The 14,426-nt window shown below is 39.0% G+C and overlaps 1 protein-coding gene across 1 annotated transcript; it reads right to left on the bottom strand.

The window, feature by feature from the left end:
- Nucleotides 1-6,669: 6,669 nt before the first annotated feature.
- On the bottom strand, nucleotides 6,670-14,126 carry LOC125193822 (putative late blight resistance protein homolog R1A-10). Its single transcript, XM_048091726.1, has 3 exons — nucleotides 11,498-14,126; nucleotides 8,661-8,806; nucleotides 6,670-6,948 (listed from the first exon to the last, which is right to left on the bottom strand). The coding sequence occupies exons 1-3, from the start codon at nucleotides 14,124-14,126 to the stop codon at nucleotides 6,670-6,672; spliced, it is 3,054 nt and encodes a 1,017-aa protein (XP_047947683.1).
- Nucleotides 14,127-14,426: the final 300 nt, after the last annotated feature.

Here is a 14,426-nt window from a genome sequence, read left to right as displayed (position 1 = left end):
TAACGGAAATGTTGACGGAGGACCAAAATGATCAAATTTTCATATGTTTAGGACCAAAAAATCCAAAAGATAATGTTTAGGACCAAAAACGTAAAATGTGCATATGTTCGGGACCAATTTTGGCATTTACTCTTGATTTAAACACATGTGCGCTTTTGGAGGGACAAATTTGTAACTTTGATTTCATTTCTAGGTGAGATTTTCAAGGTTAAGGGCATGTTCACTTTGGAACAATTGGTCAATTCTTGAACCAATTCTGCATATTATGGGTGTTCACAATGCATGAAATAATTGACGAGCCCTCCCAAATGGAGGTCAGCCCGCACTGTACACAAGAATTGGGTGAGAATTAAATCTTTCAAAATGGGTAAGAATTGAGTTTGCATTGAAAACTCCACCAAGAATTGGACTTGGAATGACTCATTGCACCCTTCCACCTCATTATCTTCTCTCTCCTTTTTGGGAGTGGTGGGGTAAATTCCATAATTGTAGTAGGTCAAAGTGTTTATTTTGGGTAAATATTTGGGTCAATTCTTGGGCCAATTCTAGAATACTAAACAATGAAGAAAAGAATTATTTACGTGGCTAATTATGGTTCAATTCTTGAAAGATTTTAATTCTCCCAAATGTTTGATATGGAAATGGTTTATAGTAACACGCCCTAAAAATAAAACCATCAAACACTGCATATTTGAAAAATGCACATTTCTGAGATGAATAGTGCGGGCTCGAGACAACTCTCGGGCTTGTCAGAAATGAATCAAGTAAAGCGAGCAGGCATAAAAGCCCAGTTTTGACTCCATTTCCATGCATATCAGAGCATCCGCATCGCGTCTTGATGCGGTCTCTATCTCGTCTCGTAGAGACGAGACGACATCGAGACAACGATGCAGGAGATGTGGCTGGCGAGCTCCCGTTCGTCCATGACGCCCACTTACCGGCCCGCGAGTGAGCGTCGTTTATATCCGTTGACAAATGTTTTTTATTTATTTATTTTTTAAAAAAATTCCAAAAAAAATCAGAAAAAAAAATCTCAAAAAATACTAGCCGTTTATAGCCGTTTTTTTTCAAATTTTTAATTTTTTTTTATATTTTTTTAAGCCCCCAATCACTTCTATAAATATTAAATCATTCCCACAAATTATCCACCATAAAAAACTCTCTATTCTCACTCAAACACTCACTATTCAATAAATTGTAATATTATGATTTCAATTATGTATTTTCATATTTTTGGATGTTGTAATTTTTGTGGTTTTTAATGATTTTATGAATTATTAGTATTAATTTAATATTTCAATGAAATATTAATTGAAATGTTTTGGAAATAAAAATAAAAAATAAAATTGAATGAATAGTTAAGGGATGAGATGATTAAGAGATGGAGGATGATGCATGTGTTGTCTCTTACAGTGAAGAGATGAGACGGTATTGAGACGGTTAAGAGACGGGGATGCGGATGACCTCTGAGAATATTGCCTAGCTGTTGGGTCCATTTGCGGTTATTGCTTCTGTAAACTATTGAAAATAATCTCCACCGACTTAATTAGCCCAGAAGAGTTGAGAACTATATTTTAAATTGTGGAGAATTCCACCACCGCCTAGTACTATATTTTGTAATAATATTTAAATACTCAACCACCGACATTAGGCTCCTATAAATAGGATTAGGTAGTTCTCATTCGATTAAGGCAAGTTCTCTACTCTACTGCTCCTTTATAGTTGTGTATATTTGCTGCTTTAATATATATAATTTGGTGTTTTGTTTATAAGTATTTGTTGCCTTTCCTGCTATTGTTGTTAGTTCTATTGGTGGTATAGTGTGTGTATTGATCCTGGAGTATTGCTGTTGATACCCAACAAGTGGTATTAGAGCCAAGGTTTAGTTGTGGTGGTTGTTATTGTAGCCTTGGTCTTTTGTGGTGTTTATTTGCAGGTTGAGAGTATACTGTTACTCTGCCTGAATTAACAGTCAGAGACTGTTGTTGGAGCTGTTATTCTGCCGGAATTAATAGTCAAGGACTATTGTTGGCGTCGTTACTTTGCCAGAGTTGGCAGCTGAGAACACCATATGGAAAATTTCTCTGGAGTTACTAATTGCATCGAGAAGCTAAACAACAACTACGAGAACTGAAGCACCCGTATGAGATACTATCTCATAGGTCAAGACTTGTGGGATATTGTCGGAGGAGATAGCACCACACCACCTACCGGCGACGCAAAAGCACTAAAAGAGTGCGAGATAAAATGTGGGAAGGCAATGTTCGTGCTAATGGCAGCAGTAGAAGACGATCAGATGCAGCGCATCAAGTCAGCCAAAACACCAAAGGAAGCGTGGGACATTTTAAAGGTTGCTTTTGCTAAGAAAAATGAGGCGAAACTGCAACGTCTGGAGAATGAGTTATTCTCAATCTCGCAACAGAATCTAACCGTAAGTCAGTATTTTGCCAAAGTAAAATCTTTATGTGAGGAGATTTCAAAGTTGGACCCTGATAACGAGATCAAAGAGACAAGGATGACAAGAATTATAATCCATTTGAGACCCCAATTTAAGCTTGAGGGGGACTCGTGGTTCCCAAACCAAACCTTGGGCGACCTGGAGAACATCTTGTCCCAAAGAAGAGGCTTTGGGTGAAAAAATGTCCAAAGTACTTTAAAGGATAAGATGAAGCCCCTTTGTTAAAAAAAAAATAAAAAAATTTTTCGGGGGCGGGGACGATGATGAGGAAAAAAATCAAACAAAGGGAAGGAAAAAAACAAGGTGGAGATCAACCACAAGGGGGGGCAAAGCTAAAGAAATGATGGCCGGCGAGATAATGATCGATGCTACAAATGCAATAAAAAAGGGCATTATGGGCTTGTCAAAGTAAACGACGAAGGCAACACGGCAACATCAACTCTAAACGGCAGTGAAGAGGATCGGGGCTTTTTAGCACCTATACCCGGGAGAAAGAAGAATATTCTCCATCAAAACAAGTAGAGACAACAAAAAGACCAACAGCCATCATTGTTTTCCCCTAAGGAAGGAATAAATACGACAATGTTTGGATAGTTATTCGGATGCTCCAACCACGACGAGAAAAAGAAAGTTATCGGATGTACCCAACTACAATGGAGGTCTTTTTATCACAACAAAAAACCCAAAGCCTTGGCCCCCTTTTTGGAAAGCAACCATATTTCCCTCGATCAAGTGAAGAGGAAATGGAGCTAAAAAAAAGTTTCCCATTGCCCAAAGTGAAGAAGAACTTGATATATGTTCCAAAAACAAGTGCTTAGTTATGTGGTGTTGGGGCTGATGATGTTAAAGTTTATCACAACATTAAATTAATTGGGATCAATCATGGAAGGAAAAAGTCGAATCAATCTATGTCATGTCTCAAGAGGCCTATGTTGACAAGATAAGAAAAAGTGAGACAACGACTAGCCTTTCGTTTGGGACATGTCGGTTATCACAAACTTAAGGTGATGACGAAAGTCCTCCAAAGGACTTCCTAACATGAAATATCGAGAAGACACTAATGGGGTTTTCCGGAAAGCCCCAACCCAACAGGGAAATTAAAAACCCCGGGTTTTTGGATGTTGGGGAGGATCAATCAACCGACCAAGCAACATGAGGTACATGATTACATTTATTGATGACTATTCTAGATATGTTTGGATAGACTTTATGATTGAGAAGTCACAAGCTTTTGAGAAATTCAAACCCTTTCAAGGAGAAAGTAGAAAAAATTGGAGAAAGTATTAAATGTCTGGATTGATAAGGGTGGAGAGTACACGTCGGAGAATTCATAATTTTTGAAAGCAAGGGCTCGGAGCTTTTGTCCTAGAACACCACGGAAAATTTGACCCCAAACAAAGAATCGTCACTTGGTGGAGATATGAAAAAGCATGTTTTGCAAAAAATTTTGCCAGCAAGTTTGGGGGGAGGCATGAAGCGGGCGATTCTCCCCAACTCCAAAAAGCTAGAGTTTATGTACCATTTCAAAAGTTGTGGAACATAAAACCCAAACCCAAGTCTTTTTGTGTTTTTGGAGTGGTGTTATGTCTTTATCCAAGATGAACCGGAGCAAGTTTGACAAAAAGGCATTTTTGGCATTTTGTTGGTTATGATGAGAAAAAAAAAGGATGGAGATGTTGTGACCCCAAAACAATGTGTCCGGCCCCAAAAATGAATTTTTGGGGGCATCATTTTGGGGGTCCCTAAAGCCTCGCTTCCGGACTCTAAAGAAATTCAAGAAAACGTTGAAAAGAAGATGGGAGATGGTGAGTCCTCAAAAAAGGGTTGGGGGTAGAAATAAGAGAAATCGAAGAGCCCTGGGAAAGGGGGGGCCAAGGAAAGGGCGGCAAATGAAGAAGAGGAAGATCCAGACTACCCTCCACTTGCGATCAAAAGAAAAGCCCCAATCCCAAAATGTGAATCTGCTATAATGTGAGATAAAAGAGCCCAAAACTTATGAAGAAGCCCAAAAGAAAAGAGTGGACTGGAGGAAGAAGAAATTCTTTTGGGGCAGAATGGAAAAAGGGGGCCCAAAAACCAAGAAGGAAACCCATCTCTGTAAAGGGTTTATAAAATAAAGACTCGCCGGGATGGATCAATTGAGCGTGAAAGCAAGGCTCGTTGCTCGTGGATTTTCTAAAATTGGTTTGATACGATGAGCGTTAACCTAGTTCCCAAAAATCACCAAACGAGTATTACTAGCTTTAACTAGAAGTCATCTTTATGGCAAAGGATGTAAAGAATGCTTTCCCTACATGGGTGAAGTTGATCGAGAAATCTACATGGAGCCCCAGGGATTCGAAGGGGGCCCTAATTATGTGTCAAGCTAAGGAAACCCCTCTATGGTCTAAAGGGAAAAGCACCAAGAGCATGGTATGGCAAGTTTTTAGTTTCTTGTCAAAAATGGATACTATGGCCCCCGGGACCCGGTTTTTTAAAGGATCGAGATGGAAATTTTTAAGCTATTTTGTTGATGATTTGATAATCACGACAATATTCACGAGATTTTACCCAGAAAACTTGGCCACTCTTTCAAGATGAAGGACCGGGGAACTCCAAAATTTCCCCGGATTGGAGATAGAAAAAAAACAAAAAAAGGTATTTTCCCGGAAAACGGAAATACGCAAAGACTTGTTGAAGAGGTTTGGAATGATGGTTAAGCCCATATCTACTCAAAAGATGAATGTCAAGGTATGTGCGCACGAAGGGAAGGATGGGATGCTACTATGTTGGTTAGTGGGAAATTTAAACTTCTCCTAGCAAACCGGACATTTCCCCTTTGCTTGGAGAGTTTTTGAAATTTTTGCAAAAAACCCAAGAAACCCCACCTAGAACGGTCAAGGATACTAAGATAATCAAATACGATCGACTTGGGGTCATATACAAGAAAGATGGGGGTCCCAAGATAGAAAGGGTCTTTTCGACGATTATGGGGAGATCACTACTCACTCCGATGGGTTTTCATTCACCCCGGGGGCAAACTCATGGTGTAGCAGAGCCCCCGGTTTTCCCTTTTCCCCCACGGGGGTATGGGGAGCCCGAGCTAAAGGTGTTTGGCTATCCAAATTAGGGGGTTTCATCAAACCCCTGACTATCCCAAATTGCTAAACTAAAAGTCACTCGGCCCTTTGGGGGACAATTGGAAATCCGGCATTTCCGGGACAAAAAACGTGGGGGTTCACTACCACTTTATCGGGAAAAAGTTCTACAAGGATATATCCCAAAAAAATATATAAAAAAAGAGGATCAACTACATATTTACCAAGGGATTCAAAAACAAATTTGAAATTTCCCCAACGGAATGGAAAAGAAAGTTTTTGGGGGGAAAATAATCTCCACCGCATAGCAAAAAATTGGGAAATATATTTTTAAAATTTTGGAGAATTCCACCCCTATCTATATTTTGTAATAATATTTAAATACTAAACCGACAAGGGTCCCATAAAAGGATTAGGTACTCATTCGATTAAAGCAAGTTCTCACCTCCCTTTATAGGTATTTTTCTTTTTAATATATATAATTTGGTTTTTTGTTTATAAGTATTTGTTCCTTTCCCTTTTTGTTGTTGTTATTGGTGGTATGTGTTTGATTGGAAGTATTCGTTGATAAAACAAGTGGTATTAGAGCAATTTAGGTGGTGGTTTTATTGTGCCTTGGTCTTTTGTGGTGTTTATTTCGGGTTGAGGTACTTTTATTTTTCTAATTTCAGACTTGTTGGAGGTTTTTCTCTTGGGATTAATGTCAAAACAGGGATAAGTAGAGCCAAGGCGATTTGGGGGAAAGAATTTAGGGTTGGTTAAAAAACCCGGCTTAAAGATCCTTTGACCTTTTACCATTTTAGGAAAAGGGGCGGGGAGGTGAAGAATTGTGAAAACAGCGAATCGGGGTAATGATATCATGAGAGAAGGAGAGATGAGGCAGAGCATCAAGAGAGTGAGTGACTGATTTGGGTCATTTTTGGGGGATTGGAAAGGGGGCCTTTGGTGGTGTGGCCCCTCGGGAGTTTAGGAGGGGGAGATGGAGTGATGTGGTCTAGATAAAGGGTTGGGGTTGGGAAAACAACTCCCCCGGTAAAACAAAAGGTGAAAGAGAGGATAAGGAATGAGTTTGAGTTGCAAGAATTGGTGTCTTCTTGTGGCAAATGATGATCAACAAAACAACATCTCTTGAAACTATAACTTTACCATGAGGGAGTAAGGCCTTGTAACCTTGTGGGAGCTGCTAGATCCAATAAATGTAGCAGCTTGTGATTTGTACTGCAGCTTATTGGTGTTATAAGGCCTTGTGAGAGGGTAGCAAAGACACCCAAATACTCTCATAATAGTGTAATCTGTCTGTTTCTTGAAGAGCATTTCAAAAAGAGATTTCATGTTGATAATCTTTGAGGGCAGTCTGTTAATCAAATGAACCGCAGTCAAGAACGCGTCATCCCAAAATTTAGGAGGTACAGCCTGGAGATAAGAGAGGGCAAGATCAATTTCAACAATATGTCTGTGCCTTTCAGCTGGACCGTTTTGTTATGTGTGTGTGGGCATGACAGATTGTGATGAATTCCACTATCTTTCATAAAGCCATAATCCTTGAAACTCTCCTCCAATCACTTTAAAGAACTTTAATTTTGGTAGACAAAAGATTTTCAGCCACCGCTTTAAAGTTCTTAAATGCAGCATAGATACTTTAACTTCAAGAGGTAACCAAGTATGTCTACTGAATTGATCAATAAAGGTAACATAATAGGAGTATCCACACCTTGAAGTTGTCGGGGAAGGACCCCATAAATCGCTATGAACAAGTTCAAGAGGATGAGATTATGTAGATTTAGAATCAGAATATAGGAGCCTGTGAGCTTTGGAGACACAACATGGATGACAAAGAGGAGATGTTTCATTAATCAAAGGAATATTACATCCATTTAGAACATGTATTACAATGCTAAAAGATGGATGACTCAATCTCCTATGCCATAGGCCTACACTAGAAACATCAATGCTGGAAGAGTGGTGCTAAGGTGGCTGAGCATGCTGTAGGAGGAAGAACTGCTGGATTTGGAGGTGTTGGAATGACAACAGACTTAGGTAGAAATAAGCGGTAAAGACGTTGATCAAGAGAACCCTTGAGGATTGTTTGTTGGCCGTCCTGGTCCTTAACAAGACAATGAGTAGAGTGAAATTCAAAAAGTACTCCATTATCTCTAGCAAATTGTGACACACTCAACAGATTTTTAGTAATAGCAGGGACATGAAGCAAATTTTTGAGAAAAAGAGGTTTAGAGCATTGTGAAGAAACAGAACAAATACTTGATTCACCAACATGATCACGTCAACACTAGAACCATTCCCCAAAATAAGTTGTTTACCTCCATGATACTCAATATGTCGAGGTTCGAAAGGTCATTAGAGATGCGGTTTGTGCCTCCTAATCCTAAAACAAGAAGTCAGCTTGGCTACCCTCAAAGTTGTACTGGATGGAGGTCTAATGGACGGAGGAGGAAGTGGCTGATGAACAGCTTGAACCATGTTGGCAGAGTGATCGATGCATTGTTGTCAGTCAGGGCCTTTGTCGAACTGGTCAGGAGTGAAGCTTTGTTCAAATCTATGGCCAAGACCTATCCTGCTCCATGTCCTGGTTTTTGGCACAATTGACAAATGATTTTGGAACTAAAGCCTCTTCCTCCACGACCTCCCCTCGATGACCTCGCCCACGAAGTGTCCTCGACCTCCTTCATTTTTTCCGAGAATCCTCCTCGATTACTTTGATAGTTGTTGTCCTTCTTGCCCAAGAATCCTGGCGAAAATTTATAACAGAAAACACTCTCTATCCGTCCCACAGTTGATTGCTTTCCACTATCCAAATTTCGATTCGATACTTCAAGTAAGAGTGCAGCTGGACATTCGCACCGTCCACATATCACCTCTCAACCTCGCAAGATGATAGATTTGATCTTGCTCAAGAACTCGGCATCCTGCGTTCCCAAGCATCACAACATGACTTTATTTCCTTTGTTAAGGTAATCCTTCATGGAGAGACCTTCCTTCTTCAAGGGCCCTGCACCCAGCCTCAAATTGCATCACTTTCGCCTTCGATTGCTTGCAAAATTAGTTTCAAGAGCATTCCAAACATCTTCAAGGTCACCCCAACCACTCAAAAATCAAGGCGTGCTTACCGACAACGACGTCAGGTCCACGCCGAGAGTAGCTGATCCCGACTCATGCCAAGCCGTAAAATCTTCATTCACCTCCATTTGGTTCGAGCCGTTCACCGCTAGTGAATTCCTAGTGGGATTGGCAGCTTCCTGCCAAGCTGGAGACTCTAAACAATATCCTCGCACAATGGCAGATCCGTTGTTTCAAATTGATCGAAATGGGGTGGTTGTGTGAGAGCACTGTGTAGAGATACGTTGGAGAGAGTTTTGTGCGGAAGCTGTGGGTTAGGTTTGCAGCTCAATTTGATTCCCGCTTATTGTAGAAAAAAATGAGGGTGAAAGGTATGTAGTCAGGCCTAGCACCTCGCTTCTTATACCATAAACAAAAATAGAAAGTAGCCAAAGAACTTCACCGTGCAAGTTTTGAATTGCATTTCGATTTGATTTCTCAATCATGAAATTACAAAATAAGCTGCTAGATATATGTCATCTACCGCAAATCTCATTTAACGTGCAATCCAAAACTAACTAGATCATGGTCCATCATCCTTTCTTCTAACCACCATTTCACCACCCACCAAGGGCCCAACAGAGGAGCTTTTCAGGGTAGGGGGGCCCCATTCCTCATCTTCACGATCAATATCCACACGTGTTGCATTACATCCATATTCTTCAAGTCGGAGTATTTTCCAAACAATCCCCAAAAAACATGGTGGAAGCAAAAATCCCAACGTGTTACATAAGGCAAATATTGTATAATTGTTGATTTTCCCTTTTCCCATTCCCCCCGAAAAAATTTTTCCCCCCCTTTTCCGTCCCGCTTTAGGGGCCCATTTTTTTCTTTGCGTTTTATAAAAATATAAAAATAGTTGTAAAAAAAATTGAAAAAAAGAGAATAATGTAGAGAAAAGTTTTACAATTATTCTTTTTTTCAACTTATTTTCTTTTTTTTTGGAAAAAACCAGGCTTTTAAATTTCTTCATTCGAAAATATTTGGGATCGATTCGAAGAACACCATCTTGGGGGTGGGGAAATTCACTATCAAAGGTTCGGAAACAAACTTAGAGGTAAAAATTAACTTTCTGTTCAGTTCAATTTAACTTCCAACCCCACAAATTGAGTAAAAAAAGTGAGCAGTTTTTCCCCCTTTCCCTAAATTGATCTCCTCTTTATTTTCTTGGTTGTTTATCTGTTTCTGAATGTGTTCATTACTTCAATTGAGAATTTGGGAATAATGCGTCAATTGTTGTTTTCATCCTTTGGGAATAATGTTGGTATATATTGTTTCAAGACTGTTTTTTTTGCAAATTTTGATCTGTTTTACCCGGTAAAAAAATTTAATGAATGTTAAAAACTTGTGGTTTTGTTCTGTTTTACGGTTTTTTACTGCAAAATTTTTTTAATCTGGTGTGGAAGCTAAAATTAAGATGAAAAGAACCAAATTGTTTGCTAGTATTTCTTTTTTTGGGATGTCATGCTTTTCAGCAGCATTAAATAAAGCTAAAAATATTCTTCTTATCAACCCGGGGGGAAGGGTAAATGAGAAAAAGGATGATAACCCCAAATTTTACCTTTTTTGAGGGAAAAACAATTTTAAAGGAAAAAGGTTTTTTAAAGGGGGGTTTTAATATTTTTTTCCCAAATTTGGGGATATTTTACCTCCCTTTGGAAAGGTTAAAATAAAAATAATTTTTAAAGGGCGGGAGAGAGAAAAGCAGCAAAATCTCAACAATAAAATCCCGGGTTGGGAGAAAAGAAGAAAATCTTCACGCCATGGCCCCAATTACAAATGATGCGGCGGCGGAAGGGGGGGGAAGGTTCTTTGATTGATGCGGGAAATTTTAAAATTGGGAATTTGGGGTTTTCCCATTAAAAATTGGAATAACAAAAAAAAATATATGTCAAAATTTAAGGTTTTTTTTAAAAAAGGGAACGAAAATTAATTTAGTTATATGGCATGGGCTTTTTTTATTAAAATTTATTTGAAATAAAATTTTTGCAAATAATCTTTTACCTTTTCAATATACCTTTTTTTTCATTTAGATTTCTTTATTTAAAAAAATATTGCACAGGGAAGGATAAATATGATGTACCTTTTTTTTTTACCCCCCCCTGGAATTGCTCTAATAATATTTAAAATTTATTCCTCAAAGAATTCAACATAAAAAATAACAACTCTTAAATTCAAGTGACAAACCCAAATGATGATTCATTTATTGGAAATCAAACCAAAAATTAAAGGAAAATTTAGAAAATTTTAATTCATGTGTATCACTTTAAAAGGGAATTCAAAGCCTCAAAATATTTAAAAAAAAAGGATTCCTCCCTTCTGTTCACTTTCAACTACTAAGGATAATATATTTTTCTTAATTAATGCTGCAGAAAATACCTTGAAACCTCACATTTAAAGTAGTATTAAAAAACCAAATTTTGCATAATCACAAGTTACTACTCTTTTAATTGCCACATCAGTCAAAAGTTTTTATTGAAATTTCTTCATTGTAATCCCTTCCTTTTGTACCATCATGGAAAGGATCTGGGAAATAATGAATTCGAAGGGGCCATTTAATAATGTTAAAAAATTTAAAAAAAGAAACAATAACATATGTTTTCAATGGTCACATATTTTTCATAAGGGGAAAACCGGGGGAAAATTTTATTAGCAAAGTGATGTGCATCCCTTTTCCAAATTTTTTAAAAAACATTGTACGATGATTGATCTTGAACACGTGGATAAAAGGGGACCACCTTCCCATATCTGCAATTTGTCTCCATCGCTTTTAAAAATTAAAAATTCAGAAGTTAATTGAGCAACCTAAAACACTCAAGTCTTTTTGTGAGTCTAATGCAGGACTAACCTTTTAAATTTGACAGTTGTCGGTTTCGTAGAAAAAAAGAAGAGCCGATAACTTGAAGCCTATTATATCGATCCGGTTGTAATTGGCAGGCACACGTCAAAGCTAAAGGATTGCAGTCCTCCAATTCAATCTCTATGATCTTAAATGCTTCTAAATGCAGAGAAGCTGGCTTATGAATCTCTTTTAGTTTGTAGCAATGCTTCATGCTTAGATATGTAAGCTTAGGGAAGCTTTCATATCCTGGTTTCCACTGCTCCAAATCACTCTCTTCAATTAAAAGAAACTCAAGACCCCTAAAACTTGCCTTCTGTGTTTCCCAACGCGAACCTTGAAAGGCGTAGGATCTCAGTTTGAGTGCTTTAAGACTTGGCAGTGAGCCAATGACATTCATGTATTCCCAAGGAAAACCCATTCCACTCAAGTGTAACTTTTCCAAATTACGCGGCAACTTCAATAACCCGGGGGTCACCGGGAAAACATGACCATGCTTGACCACGGGATTTGCGATACTGATTTTGAGTGTCTTCAAACTTCTAAGTGTTGAAGTGCAACCAAAGCAACTCAAAACATCGTTATGGTCATCATAAGGCGTTAACTCGATCCGTATCCCTAATTTCTTTATGTTAGGAATTCTTCTGGAGAGGTTCAAGACCGTACAAATGCTAGCATTCACACCTACAAGTGTTGAGAGCTTTTCCAAAGAAGCAACATCAGGTGGAGATACAAGGCTCTTTCCCAGTATCTCAATATGCTCTAATTCTCGCATATCCCATATTTGTACCGGTACACATGATGGGGCTTCACGACGCCTAATGCTCAGATGTGGATGGATAATCAAGGCTCGGAGGTTGAAAAGTTTGGATATGGTTGGAGGGAGTTCTCCGTTGCAAGTTAGAGCAAGGTATTTTAGGTGAATTAGCGACAAGATTTCCATTGGGAAAGTATAGAAACGTTGTGTGAGAGCATCTATCTCCCTTAGTAACACGAAACCGACATTTATACAGACTGGATATTGTTGGTAAGGACCATAGAAAAGGAGCGAACGTGAAGAGGATGCACAATACAATGTCACTGAGTTGCGAAACTCTCTGATGCCAAATAGAATGTTATTTTCGAGACACACGCCTCGTTGATCTTTTAGACCTTCGTCATCATTTAGCTTATTTAAGACATGATAAAACTTGTTCCTACTAGCCTCTACTCTACACACGTACCGCCATGAAGAATGAAGACGACAAGTTTTATACTCTTCAACAGTAAACTCGTTCGAAGTTTTATCCACACTCTTCAAGGTGCACAAAGCAAGACTGTAGAAGGAACCTAGCAATCCCAAACAATCCCAATCATCGGACAACCCCACAGCGGCGAGCTTCATAATTATCTTGGAATAGGGGGTGTCATAATCCGAAGGGAAAACTCCCATAAATAGAAAAGGCGTTTTAAGACCCTGAGGCAAGTAGCCGTAACTTGGGAAAAGTACCTTTGATATTTCATTGTATGCATCCGTGAACACTGAATTTCTCCTTTCCGCTACTTCATTCCAGTAGACAGGGTCCCTGTTCTGCTCAGATTTCGATAGGATGTCAGCAACAGCGACTATCATGAGTGGGAGACCTTCACATTGCTTGGCAATTTTGGCAGCAGCTTTCTGGAGTTGAGGAGGGAAAATCTCTTCACCGAACACCTTGTCACATAGCAGATGCATACTCTCTTCTTGGTTCAAAAACCGCACCTCGTAGCAATAAAGGTTATATGATAACATCCAGCCTCGATGTCGACCAGTAAGCAAAAAACGAATGGATGCATTTTTCAGGTTTGATAACAAGGAATTGAATACTTGTTCCTCCCAGACATCGTCCAACACAACGAGACATTTCTTGCCATCATCCAATCTTTCTTCCAAGCAGTCACCTATTTCTTCATCTCCTTGATCAGAGATCCCACACAGTTGAGCAAGAATGCCTCGTGAAATTTGACTGATCGGTTGAGGCACTCTGCCTACAGTGACCCATGCGCGACGCTCATATTTGCTCTGGATTTCCGGATCTTGATAGATTTGCATAGCTAGAGTGGTTTTCCCAACGCCTGCCGTTCCATTAAGCGCGTACACGCGCTTCTTGCCGATATATCCTTGCATAAAATCGGTTTTGACATGTTGGAATTGGTCTGATAAACCAATCATCTTTGAGTTGTTTCCATGGAAACCGATTACTGAGGAGATAGGTTCGTCCCGAGGCATATTCTCCACTTCATGAATGTAGTCCTTCTGCATATCCTCGAGCGTCTGGATTAAGGAATGAGCCTCACTCTGCAGACTCTGCAGATCAATTGAGACTATCACTGGAATGGTTTCGGATTGGGAAGGAGTCTGTTGTGTGAGAAGGGATTCCAATGAGTCTTCGAATTTCCATATGGCCTCTTTGATGATTCCATCCAAAGCGTTCACCTTCTTCCTGCTTTTGCTTGGACTAGTGTAGTCCAATGTTTCTAGATTTTTTTTCAATGGCTCCAGCCCCTTGCGCACGACATCGATGATTTGTCGAGAGCGATCAACGAGGCTAAAACGAGGACAACGGAGAATGTTGTTGATTGTATTCTTGAGAGAAAGCACGGCACCATAAGCAGTCATTTCTCTGATATGAAAGTTGGTAGTGAAGATGGAGTTCTGTGTGATGAAAGCAGTGATTTGTGAAGAATGGGAAAATGGAATGTGATAGTATAACTGTAAGTTCAATTTGACCTCCCAAAAGAAGTAATTATTGCCTACATTTCTAGTTATACCTACTTTTCGGTTTTAAATGCATTTCATAAAAATGTAGTACTACCTCCAACTAGTAGTAAAAAATTGTAAATGAATTTTAACGTGCAATTGATAAATTAAAAAATGTAATGAAAGTAATGTCAAGGGACCGTGGGATGTATATTTATA

The sequence above is a fragment of the Salvia hispanica genome, chromosome 1 (assembly GCF_023119035.1).
Source record: "Salvia hispanica cultivar TCC Black 2014 chromosome 1, UniMelb_Shisp_WGS_1.0, whole genome shotgun sequence".
In the NCBI taxonomy this organism is placed as follows: domain Eukaryota; kingdom Viridiplantae; phylum Streptophyta; class Magnoliopsida; order Lamiales; family Lamiaceae; genus Salvia; species Salvia hispanica.
The sequence above is the reverse complement of the archived record's forward strand: the minus strand, read 5'-3'. Positions and strand labels throughout refer to the sequence as shown.

Coding starts and splice junctions, on each gene's coding strand:
- LOC125193822 (XM_048091726.1), bottom strand. CDS start 14,126: ATGACTGCTTATGGTGCCGTGCTTTCTCTCAAGAATACAATCAACAAC. Junction 8,807..11,497: donor ACAACTGTCAAATTTAAAAG/GTTAGTCCTGCA, acceptor GATATTGTTTAG/AGTCTCCAGCTTGGCAGGAA. Junction 6,949..8,660: donor TGGACCTGACGTCGTTGTCG/GTAAGCACGCCT, acceptor TCTTATCTCCAG/GCTGTACCTCCTAAATTTTG.